This window comes from Danio rerio, chromosome 17, assembly GCF_052040795.2.
Source record: "Danio rerio strain M-AB ecotype USA chromosome 17, GRCz13ab, whole genome shotgun sequence".
Classification (NCBI taxonomy): Eukaryota; Metazoa; Chordata; class Actinopteri; order Cypriniformes; family Danionidae; genus Danio; species Danio rerio.
Window position 1 is genome coordinate 19,167,511 of NC_141037.1, and position 19,593 is coordinate 19,187,103.

The 19,593-nt window shown below is 34.4% G+C and overlaps 1 protein-coding gene across 7 annotated transcripts in view; it reads left to right on the forward strand.

The window, feature by feature from the left end:
• ccdc85ca (coiled-coil domain containing 85C, a) overlaps positions 1-19,593 on the forward strand; it is a 115,485-nt gene that overhangs the window by 39,803 nt on the left and 56,089 nt on the right. For 4 of the 7 annotated variants that reach the window (XR_015512773.1, XM_087289512.1, NM_001045384.1 and 1 more), the window contains 1 exon segment: positions 908-1,879. The exons of 2 other annotated variants lie outside the window; for them this stretch is intronic. Coding sequence is in view for 3 of the 5 variants with exons in the window: in XM_087289512.1 (XP_087145638.1) it covers positions 1,174-1,879 (706 nt within the window). In the remaining 2 variants the exon portion in view is untranslated. 7 annotated transcript variants of the gene reach the window in all.

A 19,593-nucleotide genomic window follows, 5' to 3' on the forward strand; every position in this document is an offset into this window, starting at 1 on the left:
ATTCAGGGGGTTTAAAAAAGACTTTGACTGTATGTTTATATTTAAATATACTATATTATATTTCAACCTTTCAATTGACTTAATTTCATTTATTCTTATAATGTTGCAATGTTTTATATTGAATTTTAACTTTGCCTTTTGATCCATTAAACGTGTCTAATATTTTCCTGCATTTGTGATTATTTTCTGTTTTCTTAATTTATATTTATACAATTCAGTTTTATAGCACTTTTATAAAGTACATTTATATTTAAATCTACTGTATTATGTTTCAACCTTTTAATTGACTTGATTTTATTTATTCTGGCAATGTAGCAATGTTTTGTATACAGTTAAAATCAAAATTATTAGCCCCCCTTTGTTTTTTTATTTTTTGAATATTTCCCAAATTATGATTAACAGAGCAAGGAAATTTTCACAGTATTTCTGATATTTTTTTTCTTCTGGAGAAAGTATTATTTGTTTTTTTTTTTACTTAATAAAAGCAGTTTTTTAAACAATAACTTGCCTAATTACTCTAATCTGCCTCGTTAACCTATTTAACAGAGTTAAGCCTTTAAATGTCACTTAAAGCTGTATAAAAGTGTCTTGAAAAAAATATCTAGTAAAATATTAATGACTGTCATCATGGCAAAGACAAAATAAATCAGTTATTAGAGATGAGTTATTAAAACTATTCTTTTTAGAAATGTGTTGTAAAACTCTCCGTTAAACAGAAATTGGGCGAAAAAATAAACAGAGGGGGCTAATAATTCTGACTTCAACTAGTATTATGTTAAATTCGCCTTTTAGCCGTCAAGCGCCCTCTATAGGAAAAGCCCTTTATATCAGCAGGCAATGCAGCGCTGACGACGTTGACGTCACTGAGCGTTGAGCTGAAGCGCAACTACGGGCGCATTTTCTCACCATTCATCTGCTCAGCGCTATCAGAAAGAGGAGATTCCAGCTCACGGGATTATGAAATAACCACAGAAAAGGATATTATATCAAACACTGTTTCTTTTTTGGGGGGTCAGTTACGCGAGCACTTCGTAGGGGTGTTCTTCTTTCATCTTTCTGATAACTGGATTAATTTGAATCATGAGTTTCATATTTCTCGTTCCGTTTACGCGAAGGAATGATTAATAAGTGACCTGATCTTTCGCGCAAGACCACTTTTTTAACTATAGGACTATGGCCAAAAACATTACAGACGTCTCGAGGGATGATTTAAGCAAGGTGTCGGATGAGGAACTGCAGAAATGTAGCAAAGAGGAGTTGCTGAGGAGACTCCGAAAAGTGGACGCCGAAAAGATGAACTTAATGCTGGAGCACGGCAACATGATGAAGGACGTCAACCGGAGATTGCAACTGCATCTGCACGAAATAAGGAGCTTGAAGGAGGTCAACCAGAAGCTACAAGAGGACAACCAGGAGCTCAGGGAACTGTGCTGCTTCTTGGACGATGATCGGCAGAAAGGGAAGAAGCTGTCCAGGGAATGGCAGAGGTTTGGGAGATACACTGCCAGCGTGATGTGGAAGGAGGTCGGCGTGTTTCAGCAAAAACTGAAAGAGCTGGAGAGCAATCAGGACAGTGTGATGAGGGAGAACTTGGAGCTCAAGGAGATCATCATCATGTTGGACGATGAGAGGAACGGAGCCGGATCCAGAAGCTCCATAGACAGTCAGTCGAGTCTGAGCAATCTGAATGGTGGTTCTGCCACTGTCAGGGATGTTGGGGATGGAAGCAGTACATCTAGTACAGGCAGTGCTGGAAGCCCTGATCACCACCACAGTCATATTCACAAGCCCACTGAGGGAAAGATCACGTCTATTAGGAGGTCTATGGATGATTTATCGACTAACCATCTTCTTAGAAACATACCGAATGGGCTGAATGGTGAGTTTGAGCTTTTCGATTGAGTGCTTTTGATGGAAAGCTTCTGAAAGTTTCATGTTCAGCTGTTTTCTTGATGAAGCAGTGTTTGAAGAAGTTAATTCAGTGGAGAAGGGATTTGTGATGAATGCAAAACTTCAGGAGTGTTGGTTTGGTAGAATGAACATGAGGTAGCTTCAAGCACAAAAAGCGAAACATTTATGCCACAAATCAAGAATTTAAAAAAGTTTTCGTGAAACATGGGCATTTAATGAAAAGTGTGAAAAAATCTATTTGTTTTAAAGGGATAGTTCACCCAAAAAAGGTCAATTTACTCACCATTCATTCATTAATTCATTCATTCATTCATTCATTCATTCATTCATTCATTCATTCATTCATTCAATCAATCAATCATTAATTTTCTTTTTGGCTTAGTCCTTTTATTAATCAGCGGTCACCACAGCAGAATGAACCGCCACTCACTATTCCCAGCAGGCACAGGACGTCAATATGACGTCAGATTGACATTGTACCCGAACGTTGTGGGACGTTGCATTTTGTTTGGAAATGAAAATCAGGCCGATATCAATGTCCACAAACATTGCATTTTGAAGCTTTCCAACACAACCTAAAAACAACCGAATATCAACGTCAAATGATTTTACAGCTTGGCGTTGTGACTTTACCACTTTGACGTCTATTAGATGTTGGATTTTGGGTGCCGTACCTGACAAATAAATGTCAGTATTTGAGGTCAATATGACGCTGGATATAAATGTTGGCTCAGTTGGATTTTAGTCACTTTCTAACACAACCTAAAATCAACCAAATATCAACATCATTTCACGTCATTATTGGACATCAAAATAACATTGTTCTGAGATGTTGGTGACCTAAATGTAAACTAATATGAACGTCTTAGGCATGGGACGATAACCATTTTCAAAGTACAGTATACCACGGTTTGGACAAGTTAAGGTTTTAAAACTGTCAAAATTTCAGATATATCGTTCCTACAGTATGTGTATGATTTTTTTTTTTATTAACTTTTTTTGTTTGTTTGTTTTTTAGGACAATAGTATTTCCAGAAGATAAGATATCCAAAGATGCAGTTCTAAATTGTAATTTGTGTTTTTAAAACTAATGAACACATCAGAAGTCAATGATTTATTTGAATGATTTAGTCTGACATGTTTACTGCTCCAAAATATTTAAAATGTTTTTGAAAATAAAATATATTGCGTTCAAAGGGGGAAAAGTTTTAGTTTTTTACCTAGACAGATAAAAATAATATATTTTATAGCTGTGATCACAATATCGTGAAACCGTGATATTTATATCCAAGGTTATCATATTGTCAGAATCTTAAACCAGCACATGCCTATGTCTCATGATGTTGTGTGTCTGCTGGGTTCATTCTAGCTCAATTGGTTTCAAACCTTGAGTAAATTTTCTTTTTCTGCTGAACACAAAAGATATATTGAGTAATGTGAGAAACTTGTAACCATTGACTTCCAAAGTCAAAACAACAACAATTACTATAAAAGTTAATGATTATAGGTTTCCAACATTTTTCAGAATAACTTCTTTTTTGTTCAACAGAAAGATAAGGTTAGTGAGAAGTGAAAGGTGAGTAACTGATGACAGATTTTTAAGTGTTTGGCGAACTATCTCTTTAAAAGCATCACACAAAAATAAAAATAGTTTCTATAGGTAATATTTTTACATAAGTAGAACATTAAAGACACTTTTTAGTGTTTGGTGATTTATTAAATGCATGTCTGCAGCTACCATGACTTCCAAAAAACACACTAGGGAAAACAAAATAAATACCTGTGGCTCCTGATGACACATTGAGGTCTTTTGAAGTAACACACCTTTGCCAGCACTGTTTACCAGAGCTGTGGAAGTTAAATGTTGTGAATAATGTGCAGTTTCTTGCACAGATCATTTCATGATATCAGACCTCTGTTTGTCATCTGGAACTGCAGGTACCAATTTCGATTGCCCGTTTATGTTTATTTTTTATTTTTTAGCCAGCCATTGACTTGAATTTCACGAATCACCTAAGACCACAGTTTCATCTAAAAGCCGCCTACATTTTGGATGGTCTTATAGTGAGTGAATTACATAGATTTTTGTGTGAACTATTATTGGTATGATATGAACTATAATTGGTATTTGATAAATCACCAACAAAACATGCATTAAAAAAATCTTGTGCAGATTTTTTTAAGTGAACTTGTTGCATTAAAAGTATGTAATTGTGTGCGCTGGCATCTATATATAGAAAAAGATTTTCACTCTGTAATGTTGATGGGGAATAACATTCATTGAGACTAGGAGTTTCTAGAGAAGACCAGATTATACAAGGACTTGTGGACTTTAAATATGACAGAATTAACACATGACCAAACAACTTAACTAAACAGATGCTATTGCCCTATAATTGCTTCACCCGTGAAGTCAGAACTAATGAGGATTTAATGCTCTCTTAGCCTTGTGGGTTTGCTACACGCTGTCAGTTCTGTCAATAGGGTATCAGACACTTCATTGAGATAGCAGGCATTTCATTCTTACAAACAGCCGAGAAAGTCAATCGTGGTGGAAATTGATATACCGTTTAAAGGTTTGCTGTCTGAGAGATTTTAAAATGTTTATTCTGGCATCCTGCATTTATTGGTTTAAAACATAATGTTATTACCTGATGGCTTTTTAAACAGCTTTACTTCATTCGTCTGTGGTTTGAGGTATTTCTTATTATCACTGTTGGGTCATTTTCAAGATTCTTTGTTTAACATGTACTTAGAATACTACAAGTACTTTTTTCAATATGAATGTCTTGACTGGTGCTGACCCTACAGAGGGTGTGTATCATTCACTAGTGTCTGAAGGTACAATTACGTTTTGTACTTTGTGTGTTTACCTTTGGTTTGCATAGATAGATAGCAAATTATCTGATGTCATAGCGTCATATTTGGCTATTTGGCCATATTCCAAACAGTAATGCGTTTTTTATTACTGTTCCTTGATACACGTGTTCCAATATATCTGTGTGCATCTCTTAAACAAGGGTTAAGTACGTTTTACAGAAACAATAAGAGCCTTATAGTTGTTTTTTATTTTCATATACAGTGGTCACAAATATATCTTTCAAATAAATGTTTTCTGCTGGATACTTTACAATATTATATTTGTGCATATACATTAGATCAGCCAGGACTGAAGCCAAATCGGAAGATAATCTAACAACAAAACTGAAGATCACTCCAAAAGGAACACTCAAATGCATATGTTAGGGAAAAATATTAAATAAAAATGTAAAAAAGAAGCAAAAATATATCAAATTTTGTTGAAATTTTGTCGTTTATAATTTTTTTTTCAAATTTTGCTTGAATTTAAATGTAGTTTATTTCATTTTCTAAAGATGTTTGTTGAATAAAATGTAATTTTTTAAAATATATATGTTTAATAAATCAGTATTTTTTTTAAAATGCACCAAAAATATATTGTACTGAAAAAGTTTATCACAAAAAGTCATGATCACAAATGTTTTCATGTAACTTATTTTAATACACTAATCAGTTTTCAACATTTTTTTAAAAAACTATACAAAGTTTATTAATATTTTTAATCAGTTTGGTTGATATAAGGTGAGATGACTTGAAAAGTTTATTATTCATTTGATTCAACTTAAACAATTGAAGGCAGAAACATGGCTGGACGATATTGCAAAAAAAAATTATTACGATATCATGTTTCATATCATTCGATATCCATAATATTTTTTACAATACTGCACTTTTAGGAATATTAGTATTTTTTATTTACCCACTTTAATTTATCAACATCACTAAGGCAAATAGTTTTAATAGTCAACAGCAAAAAATTTAGACAAAAAATTTGATCTCTTTATAATAATATAAATGTAAGCGTTAAAGAGACTCTTAAACTTGATAAATAAAATGTTTCACATGTGCAATGGTAACGTGTAAATGCTGAACAATCAAATTTAACTTTAAGGTGTAAAAAATAATGATACAGTAAACCTCAAACACAAATTATGATAATCAAATCTGAGCTTTCAAGTAAAGGAACCAACCATCATTATTAAAATACATACTGCAACATTACAAATTGTGAAGCTGTATGACTACATAATCCCATATGCTATAAAATCTTTCAGATGGGTTGCTAGTGGCTGGAATGCACAAGAAAAGAAACCAAAAAGCCACTCTGGCAACATCTTTACATCCTTTTTATTTACAATCTCCTCATTGCTACTATATGGCATACGTGTTGTCATTGTGTGACAAGCGCGTGCGCGTGGTTTCCTTGACCATTTACAATGGACTCCCCTGGCTTCTTATTGTAACTAGGTGACTATCAACCATTTGCTCAGAGGATGACAAACAGACAAATCATTGCTGCAGATTACAAGTTTATGGAGAAAAGTAAAAAGCACTGCAGTGTTTGGGTGCACTGTGTTTGTATGAGGGAATCAGTTTGCCATTATTACTGAAATGTGTATATTCCATACAAAGTGTAAAGCAGATTGGTTAGTTCTACTTACGTGAATTACTGTGCACTCACGATATTCAGAAAAGTTCAGATATTTTCAACTAGGTGCGGCTCCCACGTCTTGCAAGTCGTGTGCCTCCATTGGATATGACAAACACACACTCTAATCTTATTGGCATTGCTTCCAAGGCGCGTGCTCAGCAGCCACATTTTAATAAAACTATTGCGCTTCATATCGAAAATTCATACTGAATCTTTTTTTTTTATCGATATTGACAATGGTGTTTGGTCAATAAATATTGATACCGATTTTATCGCCCTAGGCAGCAATATATAATGTACAATTTTTATTTTATTTTTTTTTGTCTATAATTACTGAGAAATTATTAAAATATTCATTTTCAAAATGGGGTGTACACACTTATGCTGAGCATTGTATGTATACAATACAACCACCCCATATATTCAGAAAACTGCTATGAATTTAATTGCTATAGAAATATCAATATTAGCATTCAATTCAGTGTAATTCTTTGCAAGGTCTAAAATCTACTTTAAAATCATAATGCTTCCAGTGCAAAAGGAGGTGGTTATATTTCATAATATGCACTTTTTAGTGAAAATATAAGAACATATTAGCCATATTCGCTTAGCAGGCAAACAGTATTCCATCAGCAAAAATTCCCTAAAGACTAACAGTAGATTCTCAATTCATACCAGTACTTACTTGCCATGTGATTGATGACAAGCACAGCTCTAGTGCGGCACATACAGTAGCTGTAGCAGAAAAATGGCTGTTACTTGTGCTAATAGTGTCAGCTGGAAGCACATCATTGAAGATGTGGCTTTCTGTTGTTTTAGTCTGAGAAATGTGAGTAAAAATGTGATTTTTCATATTCAGTGTTAGAGACCGTAGGAATCCCAAGAATGCTTTTAGATTTTGCATGCATTTTTACCTCCTTTAGATGCCTGTTATTGGCTAGCGAGCAATTTGTCCAATGCCTGCCAAGCTGCTTTCATCTAATTGTTCAGTGATCCTTAGTTTGTCTGTTAGTTTGATCTTTGGTCTGTTAGTTTGCCCAGGCCAACCTTCCTCCCATCTTGACATGATGCCACCGCATCAGTGCTGTCAGTCACGTGTATGGAGCACTGCAAATGGTTTAGACAGATTAGCCATTTTGGATTTTCTTCAGAGTTTTAGTGCATTGTTTACTTGAGAGTTTAGGGAAACCTTGACAGTGAAAAACATTAAGTAACTACTATGTAACTATCATATTTGAATCACACATGGCTGTGTTTGTTATATTAAACTTTCTCGCAATAACCTAAGAATTAATTAAATATTAAATAAAAAAAAATGCCTAGGTCATATATGTGATTTACAATGGGGTTACACTTTTAATTTGTAGGATTCCATATAAATTCCAAAGCTCAGTGTGTCGAATAATTTATCAAATTTGGTTATGTAACATATTTTCCTTATAATAATAATTAATGGTCTTTTCTAAGCTAAAAGAATACTCAGAATATCTGAGCAAGCATGCAGCAATGTTCTAGCAACATGCCAGCTAGTTATTAATGGGAAAATGAATGGTAGAAAACCCTGTGTTCATTTTAATATTGTGAATGGTGAACTGTGATGCATTCTCAGAATTGTAGCACTGCTGGTAGTGTTGTATTTAAGTCAGTGTTTCGTCAGGGAGGGAGATTAGGCTGGCTGGAGTTCTCTTTCCCAGGCCTGACCCCCTGATGAGTTAATCTGAGCCACAGGTTGCATCTCTCCTTGTTTACAAAACTCAAAACAACCAACACCGGCTGCCAACCAACCAGCACAACATTCCTGCTTCCTATTGCTTATAAACCGAATGTGAAAATTCTTATACGTGGCTTGCATTGAAATAAAAAAAGCTGTGTTCAAGGATTCATGCTTTTTTTCTCCTCAAAAGAAGTATTTTTGTTTCTTCTTAAAACAAAACAAGTCTTTATCTAGAGGGCAATAGCTGAAATTGTTCAAAATTATTACTATTTTATTGAGTGGACCAGTTGTTACAAACCTGTATGACTTTTTGTCCTCTAAGAAAAACAAAAGAAGGTATTATGAAAAATGTTAGTAACTTTGAAATATTTTACTTTATGTTTAATGTCAGTAAATGAATGCCAAAAGTAAATTGGCACTATTTTTGGGTGACCTATTCCTTTTAAGTAGAATCCACCATATGATTTTTGTAGTTCAGAGTCATTACATGATTAAAGTGTTAGTTCACACCAAAAATAACATTTGTTCACTATTCACTCATTTTTAGATGTAGATTTAGGAAGATATTATTGCTTTATGTAGTGGGATAAACAGATTTATATTACTCTTTCATTCAGACATAAACTTTTGTAAGCGAACAATGACTAAGTTTACATCAGTAATCTAATTATTTACCTTAATCTGATTAAGGCAATATTATGATTAAGGTGTTTACATGAGTTACTTTTTGAATGTTCCTTTCATGATCCCATTTTACATGTTATAGCACATAATTCGATTAACGTCATTGCGTCAGCACGCTATCCACCTTTCCACTGTAGTTCATCTAATTTTGGGCGTTTCATTTGTAATTTTTCAACTTTATCTGCAGTTTGGCACTTTCACTTTCATTCAGGAACATTTCATGCATGTCTCCCAGGACAAACGAGATATTGCATGTGGGTATGAACTTATTGAAGAGTGTAGTTTTAATGAAATATGATAGCGCATGACGTATGGGGAAAAAACCCTCAGCATTTCACAATTCATGTCTCTGTAGTCTTTCTCTGACTCGGTAGGTGCAGAGAATAGTGTCAAACTATTTGCTATTGCCGTGTGTTTATGGAATATCCTATCAAAAAATGCGGCGAAAATCCTACATGATGGTAATAGTTTGATTGTGGTGTTTACATGTCTGTAATGCACTTTAATAATGCATCTAAAATAAGCATATCTTAATGAGATTAAATTAATCAAAAGTCAGTTTACATAGTAGACTAGTAATCAGAGTATGGTCTTATTTGCATTAAAATTGGATTATTGGTGTCCATGTGAACATACTCATTGCTTCCAATATTCTGTCATGGAAGCATAGAACCAATGAGATTCATTCTTGCAGGTGTGAGTATGTGCTAGAAGCAATGAGGTTTGTTTTCATGCTCTGAAAAAAATGTTGGGTTCCATGCAATCGATTTGGGTTGGAACAACATGATGGAATTTAGTTAAAGTATTAGTTTGCACAAATTCAAGTTGATTGGACATAAAAAATTAAGATGTCCCTCCCCTAAAAATAAAGAATTGTGTTGTTTCAGCTAATTTCAAATTAATAGCACAATCAGCAAACATATTTTTTTAGGCAACAAGCATTTTTTGTTTTTAAAAGAAGTTTAATAGATGTCTAATAGACGTCTAAACATAATCGTCTTGGCTAAAACAAGGATAAATTTGGGCTGTCACTGAAAATCTAATAGACATCTAAGAATAAGCCAAAACTAGACTAGTCATCAAAAAAAAAAAAAAAAAAAAAACAGAAATGAATGACTACACATATAAAGTCTGTCTATTTTGTTTATTTGACGACTAGTCTAGGTTTGAGCAATTTTAAATGTCTATTAGATTTTCACTGACAGCCCAAGTTCAGCCTGGTTTTAGCCAAGCTATCTACATTTAGATGTCTATTCGACATTTATTAAACACAAAATTGTTTGCTGGGAAGTGTGTTCGCTTTTGTTTATGTTCAATGTTTGTTTTGCGAATTAAATCTGTTCACCTTATAAAGCTATATACTTTATGTCGTCATAAGACTTGGATTAAACCGCTCGATTCATATGGATTTGTTTTTTAATCTCTTGATGATTGTTTTGAAGCGTCACAGTTTTGAGTGAACAAACTTTCAATCTCAGATTTGATTAAAGACATCTTCATCTGTGCTTCTGAAGATGAACATATTTGGCTTTTCAACCAACATTAGGGTTGAGTAAACAAGGACAGAATTTTCATTTTGCCATGAACTAAGCCTTTAAGTCATCCCGAGACCTGACTTTGAGGTCATGTATCTCTCCCTTTGAGGGGTAAAAGTGCTTCTGTCCTGCTTTGAAAAGACTCTGGCCCCCCAGCAAGCCACCAATGGACTGAAGGTTTATTGGCTGGGGTCGAGATTCTGTTTCAGAGTTCAGATAACAGTCCTGGCTGACTCTTCCCACGGCTGGAGTGAAAAGGCCTTCAGTTGCCCCCATTCAAGACCCTCCATCAGGCCTTTAGAATCCTTCTGCGACACTCAAAGGTACAGATGTCTGGCTTGTCATAAAACAGATCCCAATTTACGAGTAAAGCTTTCAGTGTAGAGGTCACCCCTTTTTTCTGAGTTTCATGTGTTTGATTGAACTTGAGTTGATGTTTTCTTATTCATTGACAATAGACATAGCTTGCCGTTTTTTAACAACCCTAACGGAAATCTGATATATGGCCATAGTGCTGGGGGTAACGCATTACAAGAAATGTGAGTTGCATGATAATTTTATTTTATTTAAGTACAGAGTAAACTTACGCATTACTTAAAAAATATTTGAGTTACTTTTTTAAAAATGTATTGCGAGTTTTTTAATTAATTAATTCATTTAAAAAAATTATTTGCTGAATTAAAATAAGTGTAATCACAATGATGCAGTAATAGACAGAAATCAAGATGGCTGAGCCGAACATTTCTGAGATAGAAGTATTCTTATTTTTCTGAACTCATGGAAGAAAAGAAGATATTAGTCTTATTGAACAGTGATTTTGAGACATAAATATTAAAATAGCAAGCACATTGCTTTTCTATTTTATTAATGTGTTTTTATGGCATGTATAGCATCAGTAAGTTCTCAGAAGGAAACATTATTCTATTCTATCTTATTTTTTTTAAAGGTAAGTGAAAGTGTAGGTTATACAGTGGGTCGTTAAATGCAGAGCGCCTCTATTAAAAAAAGACAAGTACCATGCAAGTTCTGAAAGAGATCAAGCCTCAGGCAGGTATGAACAAGTAACTCAAAAGTAACTCAATGCAGATACAAAGTAACGCAACTACTTTTTTGACGAGTAACTCAATATCGTAATGCATTACTTTCAAAAGTAACTTTGCCCTACACTGGCCATTAGTGCTGGGTAAGTTACCTAAGAAAGTAATTACTTACTGATTACTTCATTAAAGTTGTATTTAAATAGCTTTTACTTTGTCTGAAAAGTAGTGTAATGACTCCATATTTAATTTAATTTCTTGACTCGATATTGCTTATAATCCCTTTAAATCCCAATGCAGAGACAATAGAAATGAAACAATTTAAATTCTTTCAATTTAAGTCAAACTATGTCTTTTAGCTTTATTCAGAAGTTAAAGTCTATTTTTTTTTTCAATCATTCAATTGATAAATGTAACTTTAGTTACAGTGAAAATAATTTTATTATTCTGCAATATATATAATAAATGCATTTTCTCTCCTTCTCTGAATTTATTTATACAGAACTGTTGAATATAAATACATAAGGTATTTAAGGTGAATATATTGTAAGAAACTGTCATTAAATTGGCAAAAAAAGAAAACTGAAGAATCTTTATTTCAGCAAAAATTACAGTGAAGTTACTTTGTAACTAATTACACCCAACACTACAATAATTATAGATAACATAATTACGTACATATTTGTAATTCTAATAGTTGAAAATTAATATATGCACTGGCATTTTTGTAATTATTTGAAATATTTGTTGCATTTATTCAGTGGTGAAAAGAGTACTAAAACGTTGGGGTGTGATGAGACGCTTACTTCACGAGACGAGATTGGGTTCACGAGACGGGAAGAGATTTTTACAGTATTTTAAGGAACTCCTCAATGATAAGATACATGAATGGAAAATATGTTAAATATGTGATTTCTATATATTTTTGCACTTTATATTAGATTTCTGCAACAACTGAAACTCGTGAATTCCTGCACGTAATCCAATTTAATTGAATTGTTCTCCTGGGAATGCCAAATATAGACCTCACCTTTTAATTCCCCATGTCACTTCTTGTTTAGTCATGCTTTCAGGTAGTAACCGAACAGCAAAGATCAAAGCAATACTAGTTAAAAGCTGTTTTTCCTCCAGACTCAGCGGCAAGTCGAGTGACTGTAAGTGTGTGTCGTGGTTGAGGCCGTTTTGAGCTGTCGGCGCACGCCATTGTTCTTTTAAAAACAACTGCTCAGACTTGTCGGAGGGGGTCTTTGGTTCTGCTGAATCTGAAGTTTACTGTGTTATTGCTTGTTCCCTGCTGCTTGCCTTTGCCTCTTAAAGAAAATAATAATCTTACAAAGCATGCAAGTCCCTGTGAGGCGGTTTTGCCAGAGCGAGTTTTAAATGGGCCTGTAATTGGGCTGTCCCACTTCAGTCCGCTGACATTTACAAAATACTCTCCTGGGAGCGGCAACTCTGAAGATTATGCTAGTGATGATTATGGCCGAGGGGAAGATGGTGTTTAGTGGTGTGTTAATATTATGGGCTCATTTGTACATTACAGTCAAGACAGTATACAAATTTGGAGGTTTTAAATGTTTTTTAAGAGTCTTATGCATTTATTTAGTAGAAAAAGCTGTCAGTTAATACTGTGAAATATTATTACAATTTAACATTTTTCTTTCTATAATTTAATCCTGTTATAACAAAGCTTTTCCTTCAGCCATCCTATCTTAAAAAATGACATTTGCTGTTTGTATATATAATGTGGAGTCGTAAAGGGCACCTATGATTAAAATCAACTTTTAAAAGCTGTTTGAACAGGACTGTGAGTGTCCACTGTCATATTGGTTTGATAGAAACGCAACAAGTCTAATTTTGAAATTGTCCTGATGTTAAAATAGGACCTAAATCGGACCTAAATAGGGCCTAAAGGATTTTAAGGCCCACAGCAACGTGACGTATGAGAACATTTGTTTGCAAATAATCTGGGTTTAAAACATCTGTTCCAACTTTGTGATTTTTATAAGTTTTATTAGTCTAAAACATTTGAAAGCAGAGCAGGTGTGTAATAAAAAAGTAAAAAAAAATTCCTAAAATCTGTTTCCTAACCACTATAATCACAATGGCTGCATAGTTTCGGTAAACACTAATATGTATGTGTCTGTGTGTGTATTGCAAATGGCATTTGTGTGTGACTCATCATTTCAGAAAGGCTTGAATAAACTCCACCAAAAATACATGAAATAAACTTCTGTGGTATTTTTGATTAATGAGCTGTATTTCAGCTCATCCGAGTCTGTCTCTGTCACTGTGCTGTTTATCTGACATAATGCTGAGAAGCAGACACGCACTTGGGAACAATGGGTGGGGAAAAGCAACTCATTTTAATTTAAAGCTACAGGTTACAAAAACAGCTACATGGTATTCAGACACAAAAAATTGGCATATTCTGGAGACTATGATAAATTATCTGATGAGTATTTTGAGCTAAAAGTTTACAGACAAATTCAGGAGACACCAAAGGCTTATCTTGTAAAAGGGGTAAATTAGGTGCCGTTTAAACACTTTGACAAATGTAAAAGCCACTAAATAAAAACTATTGACATTTGATGTTCACACAGAAATATATTTATGAAAAATTGTCAAATTTAAAATTTTAAGAAAATGTGACAGAAAAAATTCTATTGGACAATACAGTAGTGTTCTCAAAATACTGATGTTATTACTTCTACAACTAGTACTATTTTTTTTTATTGTTTAACAAATGTACTACTCCATATTTACATTTCCAATAAAAGGCACTTTCAGGTGAAAATAAAACTCCTTTTATAGGTTTCCTTAAAAATACATTACAGTTCAATTTCTAATAAATAACATTTATTGTTATAATTTTATTATTTAATTTAATTACACCAAATAATTGGTTTAAGTGTAAAAAAGGTCTAGAAAAAAAAATCAGAATCTTGCTTAATAAAATTGTTTATAATTATTATCTTATTTGTAAATAAATGTCCTAAAATGATAGAAACCACGATTTTTAGACTTTCTTTATTATTTTAATATTATATGATGATTTATTTTAAGTTTTATGAATTATAATTGTGATTTTGTTACTTTTGCATGACTTCACTAGTATTAAAATTGTTTAAAAAGTAAATAAGTAAAAAAAAAACATTAATTAATTATTGATAAATAAATAAAATTTACCATCCACAAATATTTGAACAATAGTACATATTCTAAATGCAAATGTGAGGTCGTTCATTGAGATTATTTATTTGAGTTGGGGTTTTGTGATCACTGATTTGATGTGATTTGTGCTTGTTGTATTGATAGTTTTATAGCTCTGGGTTGTGTTGTTATGATAATGGTTAGGAAAGCCTTGACCAATCGGGAACTAGGAAGAAGAAATCATGCCTTATTTTCTCTCACAGAACTTTACATGGAGCATTACGGTGGATCAGTGGGTAGCATGATCGCCTCACAGCAAGAAGGTTGCTGGTTTGAGCTCCGGTTGGGTTAGTTGGCGTTTCTGTGTGATGTTTCCTCCGGGTGCTCCAGATTCCCCCACAGTCCAAAGACCTTCGCTATAGGTGACTTGAATGAGCTAAATAGGCTGTAGTGTATGTGTGTGAATGCGGGAGTGTATGGGTGTTTTCTAGTGATGGGTTGCAGCTGGAAGGGCATCCGTTGTATAAAACATATGCTAGATAAGTTGGCGGTTCATTCCGCTGTGGCGACTCCTGATTAATAAAAGGACTAAGCCAAAAAGAAAATGAATAAATGAATGAACTTTAAATGAGAATCCTCTGAATCACCTCCTTAATCAGATTCTTAAGTTAATGAACGTAATCACACCTACCGTCCTCTGTCACTCCAGTCTTCAGCACATTGCCAACGGTTAAAGCTGACCTGGCCATTCCTGGAAAGAGCCGTCTGATCTGAGTCAAACCGAAAGGGTTAGGATTACAGGGAAGTTTCTGAATGATCTTTTAGTGAGTTACTATTGATAGAAAATAAGTTCAGAGTAGGCATTCTACACTGCACTGCACATTTTCTGCTTTATCAGGGGTGACCACAGCAGAATGAAGCCCTAATACTATATAAGTAAGTTAAAAAATAAACAGCACTACTGCTTTACTGGAAACTTCAGTCTGATTCTTACAAGCTGTCAATGGATTTCTGATTAACATGGACAAATTTCTGTAACGGTGCTTTAATCATTTCTGAGCTTGGGCGTCCTATTTTTCTTTTGTTACATAGATAAAAGCAGCCAAGACATCCTGTAATATAAATATCTCCTTTTGTGTTCTGTACTTTTCCCATAATGCTTTTCAATCTTTAGCCATTATGCCTAGCCTATGGATTCTTTGAAGCTTAAAAATGAAGCATCCCAAATGAGTTTCCCTTTTTTTGTTGAGTTATCGCAACGTGTGTCTATTTAAAAAGCTGGATGGCCAGAGTTTCTACATTCCTTGACAACAATAGTGGAAGTTTCACATTGTTACTGAGTGAATACTGCCTAAAGGGCGGAGGGGTCAGGGTTTAACTGTTGAATTCTGTAGTAGTTTAGATGTGCAGAATGAAGAAATGTCATCAGCTGTGGTCAGTGAACTGGTTAACCCTGTCAGAGAGCTGAACAGATGTAAGGTAATGAAGTCACCGCTGAATAAATACATTTACACATGCCTACACAAGCCTGAATTTTCTGCCCACTGAAGCAGAAGAACATTCAGATTGAATTAAAGAGGGCATGTCATCAAAAGCAGACTTTTTCCTTGTTTAAGAGCTATAATCAGATCTATCTATTATCCCAGACTGTAAAAAATGTCCGTTAATTAACCGTTTTCATATTTTGTGAGTCACAAGTGCTTTCTGTTTATTGCGAAATGCATTATGGGAGTTTTATCTCTGCTCTATCGAAGTTCGATGTTGAAAATTCAACACTGCGGTTTAACAAAGTGACTTTTAATGGCATTTTTGTAGTCTGAGACAAGATATTGTTTAAAAAAAAATGTAAAGAGAATAAGGCAACACCAATTTACGATTTTAAACACAATTAAAAGTCCTATTTGATGAACACTTCAAAAAAAGATGGTCGCTGCTTGTTCAAATTACATGTTTAAAATGAGCTGAAACTACACAATTCTTGTCATTTGTTTAGATAGTTTATTTGCTTTATGTTCATTCCGCTTATTTTTGTAAAACATTAGGTTGTTTTGTGTTGGGACAACATGAAGGAATTATGTTGGTGCACCTACCTGGTTAGTGTATGCGTTGTTCCCAGCATGCTTTATTATGGAATGAATGAGCCATTCAATGAGCCTTAAATAAGCCATTATTCCTATAGATTGCAGAGCATCATTAAAGCAGTTTCAGTTTGAGCTCCAATAAATAACGTAAGATTCCACTTATTCAAATTGGGTAATTTGAAATGAAGTGGCTTAATAGTAAGCTTCACACACCAGGGTAATTTATAAGAAAATTACTAGACATTAGGCCTTAGTGGCCACATATGTGTCATGGACAGCACATTTGAACTCTTAAGTGGCTATTTAAAATACTTTAAATGTTTTATATTTTGTTACAGACATACAGTGTCATCCTGCAACTGTTTTGCAGCGTATGAAATGTCACAAACTCAATTTTTGGCTGTCCAAAATGGGCAAAAATTTTGTTTTTACTCTCTGATACTCAAAACATGTTCAAAAAAATGTATTAAAAACAGTCAGTACAAAGTGTTTTATGTACATTCGGACCACGAGTCCACATATACGGACATCATTTTTCTCTAAAACTACATCATATCAAAAGATGATACTTAGGTTTTTATTCTAATTAGGTTCCAATAAGCCCAAATAGCAAAGAGAAATAAAAAGTGCATGTAAAAGAACACCTTAGGCCTTAAGAGGTTAATGTATCAAAATTAACTTTGCTCACAGGCTTTATTTGCCTAAAATATGAAATATATACACAATTAATTAATTAATTAATTAATTCATTCATTCATTCAGACAGTCATTCATTCATTCATTCAGTCATTTGTTTTTTTTTACTGGTTAGTTTCTTTAATAGTCCGGGGTCGCCACAGCAGAATGAACCACCAACTTATTCAGCATATGTTTTAAGCAGTGGATGCCTTTCCAGCTGCACCCCATTACTGGGAAACACCCATACAATCTTGCATTCACACAAATACACTTTATGGCCAATTTAACCTATTCAATTCACCTATGTCTTTGGTCTTGTGGGGGAAACCGAAGCACCTTGAGGAAACCCACGCTAACACGGGAAGAACATGCAAACTCCAAACAGAAATGCCAACTGACCTAACCAGGGCTAGAGCCAGCGACCTTCTTGCTGCGAGGCGACAGTGCTACCCACTGAGCCACCGTATTGCTCATAACAGAATTCAATCAAGTTGTAATAACGCAATTCAAATGTGCAGAAATATTTGTCGTAATTTATTGAAGTTACACCAACGACTTGTCTTTTTTGGGGGAACATGTAAAGCTTTAATCTACTACTGTTCATTTTTGACATGTTGACTATATGTAGGATTTCAAACCCAGATTTGATGAGCTAAAATTAATAATCTGTTTATTTGAGCTGAAACTTTACAGACTCATTCTGGGGACACCAAAGATTGATTACATTTATTTTATGAAAAGCATTATAATATGTTATTTTTAATTAATAGAACAAGGATTTGTTTTCTATAGCATTTTCACAGCCTCTCTTTCCTATCCTGTGCAAAATATGAAGGATGGAAAAGGGGTCATGGGGCGGGTAGCTCCACTGGGTAGTTGGTGGGTTCCATAGCAACAGTAATTATCAGCTGGTTGATTGATCCTGTGAAGCTGGATGGGGACAGCACTGTTTGTGTTCAGAGATAGTGGGTCAGGAGACTGGAGGGCACCGGGGGTGAGATGACAGAGAGGAAGAATGTTTGGGTTTCTGGACCACATGAGGGGAATGCACTCAGCATGTGTTTTGTAGAGGTTTTCGAGGCTATTTCATATAGTAGATTTAGAGATTTAGATTAATACGCAGGTATCCAGCTATTAACTTTTAGATGGCCAGAAGTAATGAAGCACCATTTACAAAACCTAAAATTTGGAATTTATTAGATCACAATTGTATTTTGAGACTATTCCTAAGAGCAATACCATTATGGCCTGTTTGTCAGAATGAATTCATTTTAAAAAGTGTAACATTTGTAACATTTAATTATTTACTTTTAATTAAGTTTTAATCTGCACTTATACTCTCTTGTTATACACTTTATTATTTATTATATTCAATATTATTATCATTAGCATTTTAACAGTTTTATTCTGATATACTTAGACCTGGTTAAAAAAATCTAGAGTAGTTATAACTACTAATATTAGGACACATCTTTTTCAGTAATAGCTCAGAATGCATTTGTGAATTGTGAATGTCCCTTTAATGGGACCCCTTTTCCCTGCCAGCTCTGAAATGGGTCAGTTTTTTCCAGAGAGCAGCCCGGGTCCTAAAGCACTCGTTGATGTCAAAGGGAAGGTCAGATTTCAGCTCCATTGCACCGATCTTGTTGACTCAGGTTCCTAGTCTTGGCATGCAACCTCTGGAGGAAACTAGCCAAGCATGAATGATTCCAGTCGGATGAGTCTTTTATTGCTGAATAATTTTTTTCTTTGGACATTTGGTCTCCCGTTAATTCGATATTCCAGAAAGTTTTCTTTGAACACTCACATATAATGTATGTCTACAGGCCCATATTCTGACATTCCTTGTGGAGAAATTCAAATATTTAGCTTGATAGCTTCTTTCCACATATAATTTCTTTATTATTTCAAAATAGGATGTGTTTTTCTTGGCTAAACTACTTTTAATCAATGTTCACAGTATCCAGACCAGTGTAGTGCATGTCACCAGTTTTGAAGGTGTTTGGATGGATCTTACTAACTACAGGGGGAGACAGGGGGAGTCTGGGCTAACGGACCCCTGCGACTGTCTAGAGGGGGTGTGAGGTTGTGCGCCCTCGGTTCGCTTGAACCATCTGTCCAACGGTATTGTTCAGCACACAAAGGAGAAAGAGTCCTTCAAAGACCACCAACTGAATAGAGCCATAACGTCATTCTGTTTGAGTATGAGAGCGTCTTCTAGTTTTGGAGCATCTCTGTTTCCTGCTCGTTGCTTCCTGTCCCATTCCTACTCTATTTTATATTCCTTTTACAC